The following is a 14390-nucleotide window of genomic DNA, read 5'->3' as shown; positions in this document are numbered from 1 at the left end:
AACATCGTCTATGTATTTTTGACAAAGCTTATTATTAATTTGTTCTCGGCATTATTTTAAATTACAACGTTTTCTTTCGATCACTTACTTAATTTATATAGCAAGTTATTCTAATAAAAAGCAAATGAATAATAATATAAAGCTAATAGTTTTTTAAAGAATTGATATAAATTACAAAAATATGCTGTGTCTCGAGAAGCGACATAAATTGGTGGAATTAGGTTATGGAGGTTCCTCAGGAATACTATGAAATGTATTAAATTTGTTAGCTGAAAAAGAATAATTTATATGAATTTAAAATGGTTATAAACATGGCTTCTCCTTTGTGCATAACTTTTTTTGTCAATGAATGTATTATTATACAGTAGATTCTCAGTTAACCAAAATCCATGGGGATTGGTAGATGCCAAATAAATAGTTTCTGGTTGCTTGAGAGTTAACATTGTAACATAACATGGATACCATTCTACATTCATCAGGAGACTAATTAAGAAATGCCTAAAATACTCCTAGAATAAAAACAAGCCTCCAAATTCATAGCACCATGAAATATAATTCTCACATACCATACAACTTCAACTAATTGCCAAGGCAAAACATCTTACCATAGCCTATAGAAGAATCCAACTGTTTATTTCCTGCTTAGAAGCAACAAAGATCCACTGGACAGAAGTAACCTTCCAGTATTCAGTACCTGTAACAGATAATATAGTAGGCAAACTCTTACATTACATCGAGGCTACTACGTGCCCATTATATCAGCACCTATGAGAATACCAATCTTCGATCAAGAAAAAACAGATATCTACATTGTTGATCACTTTTGCAGCAAACATGGATGTGCTTACTCACTTTGACCAACCATGCCTAATATATCACTCAAAGAATTGGTCTGACAGAAAAGCTAGAAGTTTATAAAGAATGCAAGAAAGGCTCGGCAATCAATTATAAAGACAATAACACATTAGCATGAGCTTGGAAGGCCCTACGTGAGGTCCAGAATTTAACACTGTACTACTAGTAACATCACTGTACCAAAAATGCTTGTTTCTTATTAAATACATTTTAAACTTTGCTGGATTTTGAGTTTTAATATATTTTTGGTTGTTCTTGACCAGTTTTTTACTTTCCCGGCTGTTATAACAGAGGGAAAGTATGGCGATCCAGCAAGAAATGACCCCCCAGATTTTCACATTTTTGGACTTAGGACTCCGTGAAATGCTGAGAAATGCAAAAAAGTTTAGGTTTTTTTTTTTAATGTATGTATGGATGTTAATGTGTATGTGTGAGGGGCACTAGTTTGTTCACCCTTTCTGAAGTTTAATAACTCCTGTGTTTTTGTCGAATATTTCTGGAATTTTTCAGAGAGGTTTTTGTTAATTAGGGGGATCGATGCTATTAAATTTTGATGGTTAAAGGTCGAGGGAGTGGAGAGATAATGGGGGTTGTGTGTAACTTCAGTAGGGTCAGGCTTAATGACAAATTTATTCGTTATTAGCATTTACAGTTTTTTTTATAAAACTTTATAAAATTTTGTGTTTGGGTGTGTTAACAATTTAAAATTATTGAGAATTATAAAATGATTAAATAATAATAGTGTAAATGAATTAAAAACAATTGGATTGTTTTTAAAAAGTATTTTTGATAACTGTTCTTTCTAAAAATATGATTCTGGTTAATCAATTTTTCATCTTGACAACGTAGCGCTTTTTATTTTGAAATTAATTTTTTTTTTTTTTTTGTGTGTTTGAAGTTAGATTTTTGAAATTTTGCCAAATTTATTCCAGTTTTGAACCATGTCTTTCCTTTATATTTTAGACAAACAACTTTGGGATTAAGTTGTGATTATTTTTCCCCCAGTCAGTTTGTTTTTAACATTAAAGACAGTTTATTTTTCTCATAATTAGTAAATATCTTGGTGTTTCTCTCCAGTATCTTTACTATGCAGACATTTTTCATTTTAAAATATCCATTTAATACATTTTAAAGTGTATTAAACATAGGAATAGCTGGTGTTTTATGTATACTTTATTTTTTATTTTTGCTTGTTCATAATTTAGTGAAATTTCTGAACTTCGACTCTGTATGCCATTTGGTATACGATTTAATTAAAAGTCGATTGAATTTCGTCTAGTTAGCATATTAAAGTCTTTTTCCGTATAATGGAAACAGTGATTCTGGAAAGGAATTTAAAGTTTGTGCAAGAAATAGAAATAACTTTGAATGAAGTGCATCTTTAGATGTTCAAAAGATGCGGCTTTAAAGTTACAATATTAACAATTAGTGAAGTAAAATGATTCTGCAGCATTAATCAAATATTAAAAAAGCATACGATGGGAAAATATTTGAAATTTGACAAGAAATTACTTCCGATATTTTAAGCAAATTCTAACTGGCGGGATATTGTTTCTCTAGAATGAAGTTTTTTCCTTCGTTGCTTATTCGTAAATTTTTTCCTTTAATTATTCCCTGGAAAATTTTTATCCTGTATACAGAGTGATAGGAACTGTAAACATAAATTTAAATAATACAAAAAAATTATTTGGTAAATACAGGTTAAAGTAATGAAGAAATATAAATAGAATGCTAATTTATTTTAAACACTGAATTTATCTTCTTAAAATAAAAGAAACGTAAATTATATATGTATATATTTTGTTAAATTAATAAAATGTAGTAATTTTTAAAGTTTAAATGCATTAGATTCTTTTAATTAAAGGAATTTAAGTATCTTTCATTTTGAAGTATTAAAAAAATTGAGAAAAATTATTGATTTGTACAAGCTCAAATTGTATTTTAAACTTGGCAGAATTTAACAATCACTAAAATATATTTCATTATCATTGAATTTGATTGCAGAAAAATGCTGTAAAATTTAAAAAATATAACAAAATAAAGTTAAATTTGAAAGTTTAATGATCGCTTTTAAGTTTTGAGCTTTCAACGAGGGGTAAAATGAAATAAATGATATGTTTTATCAATGTGAATGAGTATTAAATCAAGCTGTCGTGATATTGAAATTGAATGGAAATGTAAATTATGCTGGACAAAGATTTGAAGAAAAAAAATGAATGTTTTCAACTCTATATGCATTCCAAAGTATGAGCTAGTAAAATGTATTTACATGGTTTTGTTGGCTTATGCTGTGTAATAAACTAGAATATAACATGGAATTTTATGGCTAAATCTGAAGACAGTTAATTAATATAATATAATACAATTGAAAACATTTGTTTTTCGGCTGTAATTGCTGCTATCCAGTTTTGTTTTTATTTCGTACTGCTCAATGAAAGGAAGATATGGGCGAAAATATTGGGGGAAATTTTTAAGTTTTATGTAATGAAATAAACAATATATAAAAATTTGTATTGTTTTAATAATTACTTAAAATAAACTACATAAACTTCAACATAAAAATGTAACAAAAGTGAAAAGTAGTAATAAAAATATTAAAATATGAACATTATTTTAAGAAGTAATGAAATTTCCATTATCAAAAAAAGAAAAAATATTCGTAGGGAAGATTGCTCCTGTTATTTCTATCTGGCTCTGTCCTTACGTTTAATGTTGCTTAAATTTAACTCATAATGCCTCCTCTAGGGTCAAATTTATCAGTAATTTATAAAATATTATACCTGATATTTAGTCCGATGTTGTACGGCAGTTGTTATAGCTTTATTTTTACGTATATTTCAAATTTGTTGAAGGCTCGGTGACAATTTAATAGTTTTAATAAAATTAAATAAATTTTGCCATTATCTCTAATATGAAATGAATTTTAATAAATTCATTTTATATTAGAGATTTCAGTAATAATGAAATTCTACAATGAATTTATTCTTTTTTTTTTTCTTTTATTTAGAATTCAATTCGACACAATCTGTCCTTGAATAGATATTTTGTCAAAGTACCACGATCTCAAGAAGAACCAGGTAAAGGTTCGTTTTGGAGAATAGATCCGACATCGGAAACTAAATTAGTCGAGCAGGCTTTTCGTCGACGGCGGCAGCGAGGTGTCCCATGTTTTCGTACTCCTTATGGAAATTTATCCTCCAGGTAATTTATTTAATTTTATGTACTTAAGTTAAAAATTAATTGTTAACTAAGTAAAGTAGAATTTTTCAAATACGTTAAATGTATTTAATAGCTTCTAATGTAGGAATGAAAATATTTTCAAAACATTTGAGCAAATATGTTTTTGAGTAATATCTTGAAGTTATTCTTTGTTTTATGAGTTAAGCTTAGTTCACACTGAGCACAATTTGCTCTGTTTTTTGCTTTCGCCAGTGAATCGCTCTCAGTATGAACTAAGCTTAACAGTACAATCTCAGTAATCTGATAATCTGACCTACGTGGGACCAGAACAGTGTCAGATTAAGGACATTGCCATTGGAAGTAAGGTGAATTCACTGGCATATAAACCAATTTGAAGGTGTAGATTCAAATGTTACTGATGCAGAAATTCATAACTTGGAGTACTGCTTAGAACATCCAAGAGTGCTGTTGTCACTGATAATCAGCATTGCCAAATTGATGGATTTCCATTAAATTTAGTGGGTATTTTTTTAGGAAATTTCACAAGGCTGATTTGTGTATTTATACAGTATTTTGTTGCAAGATACTGTACTTTTTTGAGTAAGCCTAAGATGACAAGTCTAACAATCTTTAATATCATGCCATGTTTAGTGGGAACTGGAGTTTAAACTAGTGGGAAGCTTGTACGACTTGGCAACTGGGCCAGTAATACCCAAGTGTCGGCTTATCGAGCAAGTCAAACTAGCAAATGGCCAGGTTACCGAGATCATGCTGTATTTTTATAATATAATTATCCATATATATATAAAATGCCAAACAATTTATTCATGATGGTCAACAAAACTTGACACCACAACAATAATAATATTAATAACAATAACAAAACAAAGTGCTAAAGTTCTGGTTACCAAAAAGCTATTTAATTGGAAATGTTTTTGACATTGACTTAGGTCATCCTCAGCTGACAGAATAAATAGAATAAAATTGTTTTATATTTAAAAATTACAAATTTGAATTTAGAAGAAAAATAAAAAGTAAAATAAAGTACAAATTGAGCAAATTCAGTCAATTTTTAACTTATTATTTAAAGTATCTTATTGGTAACCAGAACTTCGACAATTTGCTTTATTATAATTCATCCATTTCAATTGCTATTAAGATGTAATTATTTTCCATAAATTCAAAATGAAGATTTTAACACACCAGAATAAATTCTTCTTTATAATAATACGCTTCGAATGAAATTTAGGTCGGCTCCTGCATCGCCAAGTCACAGCGGCCCAAGCGGACTCGTCACACCCGATTCCCTTTCGAGAGAACCGAGTCCCGTACCCGAAAATTTGGTGGATGCGAATACACTGGAAAATCCTTTTACTACTGCTGCTTCGGCCATGTTACCTCCGCCAGGCTCTTACTTATCTGTTTCGTCTAATGAAATAAAAGCTAGTCTTTCGGCTCCTGGTTCCCCGAGTAAGTAGATTTGAATTATCTATTTTATTATGGATGGAGTGAATAATAATTGAAAATAGTTTGCATGTTATTGTTTAATAGGAAATGTTAAAAATTATATATATGGAAACGAAATTAAAAGGTTGCAAATAATGGGAGAATCTAAAATGACGTAAAATTGAATTAATTTTATTTGTAAAATGACCTTAAAATGTATAACATGTAAAACATATTTTGAATATGATGAAAATGATTGCTTTTGAAGTTATTATTTAACTGCATTTTATATTTAATCATCACAATAACCAATCAATGGTCACAATCTTCTGAAAATTGTTTTTTAGAGTTAGACATGCATAAAATGAAATGTGTAAATGATGATTTATATTCAGTATCAATGTACTAATGTTCAGTTAATAATCAATCTCATGTGTAAGTGTTGGAATTTGAAATTTGTCGATTATAGTGTAAATATGCTTATAGCTTTTGCTAGCATTTTATTCCTTTGTGACAAATTAAAATTCAGTAAAAAAAAAACAAATTCTAGTATGTTATAGACATAGGCCATTTGATTTTGAGATTCAAACCATTGTACATAAATTACAAAACAAATTGATTCCCATTTGTTTTAAGTAGAAGTGACAAAATCTATGAAGTATCATTGTTTTGTTTGATTAATTTAAATACTTATGACTGTTTATCAGTTTGTTACATATTAATTTATTTGTTAGAAATGTAATATTGAAGAAACGACAGATTAAAAAATGAAACTTAATGATAATTATTTTTATTAGGACATGCTAATGTCACCAATACAAGTTCAATGCTACAACCTTTAGGTAACAGTTCTCATGTCATGGCATTTTCTGGTGCCAAGCAGAAAGTATTGATCACATCTCAGCCGGTTTCGATGACAACAAATGGAGTGTTGAATAAAGTGTCACATCAGGATGAAAAACAGGAACAAGGTGAATATATTTAACACGTTATTATTAATTCATAGAATATGTCGGTTTGTTGTTGCATAAAATATATATTTGTTGTAACTTCACAACATTTATTTTATGACTGTCACGAATTAGAAAAAAGAATATACATTTCTTTCTTCTAATTCATATTTGGATACAAAATTTCAAATCTTATGCTATGATTTATTTGCACTAGCTTTCATTCATTTCATTTCAGATACAATATTTCAATTGTCGCTATGACATCTTAATAATGTATAACTAAAGCTGGAGATAGCAGAAAAACCAGTATAATTTGGGGACCGTTGTTATAACAACATTCTTGCTTATGCTGAAATGAACTTTAGATTTTTTGTAGAAAATATGTAGAGATTACAAAATCATCCTTATGAAAATAATACATGCAGAAGTTTAGCTGAATTTTAAAAAATTATGTTTAAAATTAATATCAATATATAGTTTAAAGAGATTATAATGCAAATTGTCAAAAATATCAACTGTTTTGTAAATCTCAATTACTCCACACTTATCCATACTGTCAATTCCATTGCAAATGAGGCCTGCCTGCAATAGATATAATTATAGGCTCTTTGACTGGCCAAAATGTATTAGTGCTTTATGTTAAAGAAGAAACAAGAAATATGAAATTCTCAGTTTTAAAAATTAATCAAATTGTACTTGAGATTTACACAAATGCATAAATAGTGAATAGTGTGTGTATAATTCGAACATTCGTTTAAAAATTATGACATCTGTAGTTTAATTTGACCATCTTTTAGCTTTATTTAATAATCAAAAAATTATTTAGTATGCATTTGAGTTAGTATAGTTATGTAATATCTCTGAGTATTAATCTTGGAGAGTGACTTATTGTTTCATCTCTCTCAAATATACAGTGTATTGTAATGTATTTTGGAAGTATAAAGAGTAAGCCAAACTGTCTTTCAGCATTAAATGTCTGTTTGATTTTCTAAAAAAGTACATGCTAAGGTTTAATTAAACTGTGGGTTTGGAATCTTTTAATGTACTTTTTAAATAATTGCAATTCAAATGTTATGTATGCTTGCTCTGAAGATGATATTTCGAAATGTCAAAAGTACTTGTTTGTAATTAAGATTAGAGATATTATAATTTTGAATTGTCAATATGTAAATGTTTTCCTGTATTATTTGCTAAATTATTGATTTGTTTTTTTAATATTTCAGAAGAAGTATATAACCAGTTATCTACAACTTCCAAACCAGATGTTCATTATTCACAAAAAATTTCTTCAGGTACTGTAGATAGGTCTATAGTTCAACCAACAGTTATAGTCCAAGCTCCACCATCGTCTCTTCCCTCTTATTCATCCGTTAGTTCTGTAATATCACCATCCAACACCTACAGTAATACTCTATCTTCATCGGTCATCAGCCAGTCAAATACCTTTACCATGCCCCAACTTCAAATAATTACCGGAGAAATGGATAATTTGAATTCGCCGTCTTCTAACGTAAGTCTGGCGACAAAACGGCCGTTTTCGAGCACAGTCGACGGCAACAACCAGGAGGGAGAAATAAGTTCGAGCAGGGAGGAACCTGAAAAACGGGTCAAAGAAGACAGTGCCGTATCTTGTAGCAGTGACAGTTCATAAGAGAAAAACCTCACTTAGAAAAAAAATAAACAAACATTCATCATTAAGAGACAGTCAATGTGTAAGTGTTGAACTGTGCATGCCACAGACTCTATTTGCTCCTGCTCACTCTCGCCATTCATTAGAAGAGGGTTTCACAGTGAAATACAGTTCCCGCTAAGAATGAGTAGGTGCTAGTGGCTAGAATCGTGTTCGTTATCCTAGCTTCTAGAAGTTTTCCTCCTTTATCGAAAATAAAAGTAAAAAAGTCTTAAAATTTCAATAAACTTCTATAGAGTTTTGCATATCTTAATGGCTAGCTACTAAATTGACAAATAAACATTATTAAAGAAAGAAAATGCAAAAAAGACTTAATGTTTTCAAACTGTTTCGAAATCTTCATTGTGTCTGTGTCAAGGATGTCGAAGGGATTCGAAAGCTCGTATACTTGCCATTGTGAAAATCAAAACAATGATATTACAATGGTGTAATGAGTCTTGAATGTATAGCAATTATTCATGTGGCCAATTTTCATTATGTGAAACAAATACAGACTGTTGTCATCAATGTGACAATGTTTTGATTGTTCCACTGTACACAAGTGTCTTGCCATTATTGCTTGATCCTTCCTTCCAATAAATCCTATGCTCTAAGGAATAAATATTACTGAAGTATTAATTTGGGAAGTACATTACAAAAGTTTTTGCATAATCATCTAAGAGATTACAAACAAAATTAAATGACTCCTTACATGTTAATATACAATAACATAACTGGTTTTATAAATAATTTTAGTTTCGGAATTAATGCTGCACAGTAAACTAATTTTATTATTAACCATTGTGGTTTTTTTTTTTTTTTTTAATTTAAGGAAAGTATCTAATTTGAATTCTAAATACATTTTATATTATTTGAAATTCAGTTATATTGAATTATAACAGTTAGATACAAATAAAAATCAATGCAAAAAATTGTAAAGTAATATTTCCTAAGTTTTATTCTGTTATTCCCGTGTAGCACATTAGAATATAACATTGTTTAAAAATTAATTTGACACTCACTAGTCAAAAAACGAGAAATGCTCCTTATATTAGAATGAATATAAATAATCTTAGATACATAAAATGTATCAAATTATTAATGTAATACTTCAAGGTATCAAAAATATATATATATATATATATATATATATTTTATGACTGTGAGACCATTTCTTCCCGAAAATGGTTCAAAAATCCTTATAAAGTCACAAATCTCCTTTGGCTAACCAAGCACGTAAGTAATATAGCCCAGTCATTGTTTTGTTTATTTGCAAAGTTCATTATAAAGGTAATGTCATCTGTTTATTATATTCCATATTAGAGATAAACAAATATTTCAGAAAAATATATTTAATCGAAATGAGAAAGTTACGTAAGTTTATAAACTTATAATTACATTTTAAATTATTTATTATTACAATATAGTCTTAGTTATCTGATGAGACTTATCGGATATCAAATGTGCAGCAGTTGAGTAAAGTAGCTGATTTATTTGAATAAAAAGTTGTTAAGATCCCCTATTACTAAATTAAACTCTAATTGGAGTTAGTTAATTATAGAAAGAATTTTAAAAAATCTTAAATCCTTTAGCAAATATTTGATTAAAAATTAACATTTTTGATTTTTTTTTCGGAAACATCTGCTTACATAATTACAGTACAGTAGAGAGTCGTTAATCTGAATCAATTGGGGACTGGGGTTGTTCGGATTAGTGATTCGGATAACCGATTATGTATGAAAAAATATATTAACCTGTCCGATGTTCAAATTTTTCTCTGTTGCATGCCACTTCGTGTTGAATTTTTCTCCGTCGCGTGTTGCTTCGTGTTGAATTTTCGTCGATTTTAAGCCTAACGAAAATTTTTATAATAATAATTGAGGCTATCGTATCGTTAAAAATTATTTCTTTATTTTGTACAAACAAAATAAATATATTGAAGAATATAAAAACATAAAAAATTATACTTTAGAAGTAAATCTAGTATCAAAAACGTTCGATTCGGCACGACACAGTCCGACTGAAAATCGTTCGGATAACCGGCGATTCGGATTACCGGAGTTCGGATCAATGACTCTCTACTGTATTTATATATAAATTAATTTGATACTTTTTGATGTTCAGTAAAGAAATTCAGCAGAAACAAAAGGCCATAATAAGAGTTACTTTCAGCAAATAAAATATTTATTGTTTAAAAGTTCTGATGATTATTGCAGCAAAGACAGATGAAAACAAAATCAATCAATGTCCCATCAATATTTTATGTAGATGTCGAGGAGTATATGTCCCACTAGATAATTAAAACTGTATTGTAATAATAATAATAGTAATTGAAATTTTTTTTCTCTCACTAATAACAGAATAAACAGGTTAATAATTAAAATCTCAATAATGACAGATTTGTTCAAAGTACAGTATACTTTATTATTATAAATACTCTGAAGAGATTACGATAGTAAACCAAAATATCAAAACTATTTAACAGAATCAATCCAGTAGAATCTAAAAAATCCAGCAACAATTTGCATAATGTTCCTGTCAAAAAGAAATTTAAGAAACACTAAGATACTAGCACAATGTTGAATTGTATGTGGTGTTATTCTTACAAGATTCATTGAAAAATAACTTATATATTATTAATTATTATAAAAAGGCAAAAGGCTTAATTTTGAGGGTAGAGATGCGTGTTTAAAAAATTATAAATGCCAATAATGAATAAAACTTTCATTGTCTGATCCCACTTAAGATATGACACACAATTGTATTCTATACCCCAAAATCTAATAGAATCAATACCTCATATACGAAGGTAATCCCAAAAGTAAGGTCTCCTAATTTTTTAAATACAAAGAAACATTTATACAAAAATAAAGTTCATATCATTTTAAAGCTTGAACATTTATCTATTTTTCTATATAATCGCCATTTCGGTCTATGCGTTTTTGTATGCCCATGTCATACCAGCTCGCTGTCATGTCATGTTAAACTGATTGAAATTCATTGCCAATTGACAGATGTGTATGGCGAGTCATGCATAGATGTCAAAAACATCTTCAAGTGGTATAGGGAGTTTGCAGCTGATCACACTGAAATTCACAACAAAGAAAGAAGCGGCAGACTGTCAATTTCCGACGAGACAGTTGCAAAAGTTGAGCAAACCATCCATGAAGATCAGCAAATCACTCTGGATGATTTCTGCATTTTGGTTATTGGGCATTCCCCAAGCACAATTCATAAGATTTTAACAGAAAAGTTGCAATATCGGAAGGTGTGCGCAAAATGGGACCTACGGCGAGAAGGTATGACATGGGCATACAAAAACTGCTACAGCACCTACAAAAATGCATCGATCGAAATAGTGATTATGTAGAAAAATAGAAAAATGTTCAAGCTTTAAAATGATATGAACTTTATTTTTGTATAAATGCTTCTTTGTATTTAAAAAAATAGACCTCACTTTTGGGATTACCCTTGTATATAAAGTTATAATGCCAAATTTCGTTTCTTAATCTATACCCCCTATCCTGAGATATTAAACCAAACAGAATCTAACACACACACAGAGAGAACTTTATCCTGGGTTTTACCTTTTTTGGCACTCAGAGGGTCTCAAAATGTTGATTTGCAAGAAACTCAATGAATCAAATTTGATACAATTTCAATACTTTTCCATGTTATATATAATGGCCAGGATAGTAAAAAAATTTGTAACATTAACAATAATACTTATTAATGAATTTAATAGATAAGTTGACAAATACAGACTGATCAATGTCTAAGAGTAATTGACACTAATAAACATGCACACTGATCCCCATGCCCGTGAATAATTGGGACTGAGTAATCCTTTGTTGAACATTGAAAATGGAACTCAAAGTTCGAGAATTTGATGTTAAATTTGTAAGTCATCCCAAGACTTTGTGTGTTGCAGCTATTTTAAAAAAATTTCAGAAAAATGAATGGTTTTATTAAATAAATATACTATTCAATGGTTTGTAGTGTTGCAAAAGTCATTTTATTTAAGCCAAAAGAAAAAAAATAAACAAAACAGTAACATAACATATGACAGACACTATACAAATGAGTGAGTGCAGTGATATTTTAGCATTGCACCTGCTTGAACATCAGTTTGTATGGTGCCAACTCCAGTTTACACTAGTGCATAATCCCCAGTTTCCCAAAAGGTCTAAACCTTTCATCAAAAGTTGAAATTTTGGTGCATAAATTTCTACATTGAATTCCCAAACACACATCCACAAACTTCAAGGATGTAATGTATTTCAAGTTTGTCTATTGCTCATAACACACACTTACCAGGTGGAATAAAACCATAATTTTATGCTTATGTATCATTATTAATTCAGTGGTTATCATCACAACACACCTTGGGTACATTATGTGACATACACTGCATTTGGTTTAAAATAATAACTTGGCTATTTTCAAAGCTTAAAGCAATTCCTAACACTGAATAGATTTATACAGCTGTATATATTAATGGTAAGTGCTACAAAAACTGTCTTTAATATCATATAGAAATAAGATTATGTGTATATAGCAACATCCCAAGAGATTGTGATATTATGTATATGTATTTCTGATTAAAAATAATCACTTTATATTCAATATTGGCATCGGTCAACGTACGATAATGTAGAATAATAATAGCAATAAATGGAGGAGGACAAATAGTCAGTCCGTACTCCATACACAAACCAAATAAAAACAAATCTTGTCGCATTATAGTACTGTGTTTATTCTAATTTTGAAGAAATTTCATTATTTTAATGACACAAAATTCTAAACAAGATCAAAACTTATTAAAGGGCTTTTCAAAAGTGTGATAAATATAAAATTCTTATTAAAATAGCATTTGATGAAAAAAATTAATAAGAATTTTTTATTATGGTAAATAAACATTACAGTGTTTGTATTAGCATTTCAGATTTTATTAAACAATTCATTTATTCAAAATTGAATGCGGAAAAACATTTTAAAATACAGTCAAATTCTTGTGCAGTGATATTTACTGGAACAAGAGAAAGTATTGTAGAAAGATTTATTGTTATAATGAAAATTTTTAAAGTATCTCCTTCCTCATTTAGCATTGTTGGACTGCAAACAGTGTTATTTCTACAGAGTTTTTATTTGTTTTTTTAATCAAACATTGTCTAAGTATTAGTAATCTTTTCTAGAATAAGATTTAAGAGATTTTATTGCATATTATTTCCACATTAACTTACATATTAAACATTGGAATGCAAAATCAATCAGAATCTGAATCATTGTAGGCAAAAATGAATTAAGTAAAACTAATTCTAAAGTGTAATTTCTGCAGGAGAATATGCTTATTAAAATAATTACAAGAAGCAATGCTGAGGCATCTTTACAGCATGATCGTCATCGTAGAGAAAGGAAAATACTGTGTAATTTATTAGTACGGTATATTAAAAAAGTATCATTAAACAGATTTATCACATTAGAGGATATCATTTAGTCAGAAGTTTTACATTAAGCTAATACAGATTAGATAGATAACTACATTTATTATTGTTATGGAGGGATTTATCGTTACATCAATAATCGCTGTACTGAGATTTGACTGTATATTGTAAATCATATATAAAATAGCATATTTTCTTGCGGTGTAGATATTTTATATTGAGCAAGTATTCATTGATTTGATGACACAAATCCATCATTATGATGTCAGCATGTTGTTAAATTTGTGTAAATGCACTTTTTCATATTTTTTACTTTGTACGTAAGTATTTACTCGAATATAAGACAACTTCGCATATAGGATGAGGTGTGACTTTAAAGATCAAAATAAAGAAAATTAGATTTATTAATACAATTCTAATTTTATTTCATTTACTCACAAGTAAAATATCAAATGAACGTAAATGCGCACATTGTCCCACAAAAATTACTAGCATTTTAAACTTAAAAAAAAAATCTTGTAAAGTCGACAACTTAATTTGTTCACATAAAGCCGGACAATCGGGAACCTTTTTTTTGCCAATTCTTAGCAGTCTATCTTTACTCCTGCTTAGCATCTTTACTCTTGACAATATACAAGAATGATTCAAAATGACCCAGATAAAATAATTGTTTTTAAATACAAGAGGGTAAGCATCAGATATAAAATACGAATACATGGCTCACAAAAATTATTTGCAAAAACGTAGTGTCTTTCGCTTGCGCATATAGGACGACCTAGGAATTTGAGGCTGTGATAAACGAATAAAAACCTCGTCTTATATGCGAGTAAATATGGTATATTA

The 14390-nt window shown here is 29.0% G+C and overlaps 1 protein-coding gene across 2 annotated transcripts in view; it reads left to right on the top strand.

The window, feature by feature from the left end:
- The window catches only part of LOC136978872 (forkhead box protein K1-like), a 67587-nt gene extending 58862 nt beyond the window's left edge, over positions 1 to 8725 (top strand). For both annotated transcript variants that reach the window (XM_067274694.1, XM_067274695.1), the window contains exons 4-7: positions 3863 to 4056; positions 5285 to 5505; positions 6279 to 6452; positions 7658 to 8725. In XM_067274694.1, the coding sequence (XP_067130795.1) occupies positions 3863 to 4056; positions 5285 to 5505; positions 6279 to 6452; positions 7658 to 8085 (1017 nt within the window). In that variant the 3' untranslated portion in view covers positions 8086 to 8725. The remainder of the gene's footprint in view (positions 1 to 3862; positions 4057 to 5284; positions 5506 to 6278; positions 6453 to 7657) is intronic.
- Positions 8726 to 14390: the final 5665 nt, after the last annotated feature.

The sequence above is a fragment of the Centruroides vittatus genome, unplaced genomic scaffold, assembly GCF_030686945.1.
Source record: "Centruroides vittatus isolate TY-2023 unplaced genomic scaffold, ASM3068694v2 contig_559, whole genome shotgun sequence".
Lineage (NCBI taxonomy): Eukaryota > Metazoa > Arthropoda > Arachnida > Scorpiones > Buthidae > Centruroides > Centruroides vittatus.
The sequence above is the reverse complement of the archived record's forward strand: the minus strand, read 5'-3'. Positions and strand labels throughout refer to the sequence as shown.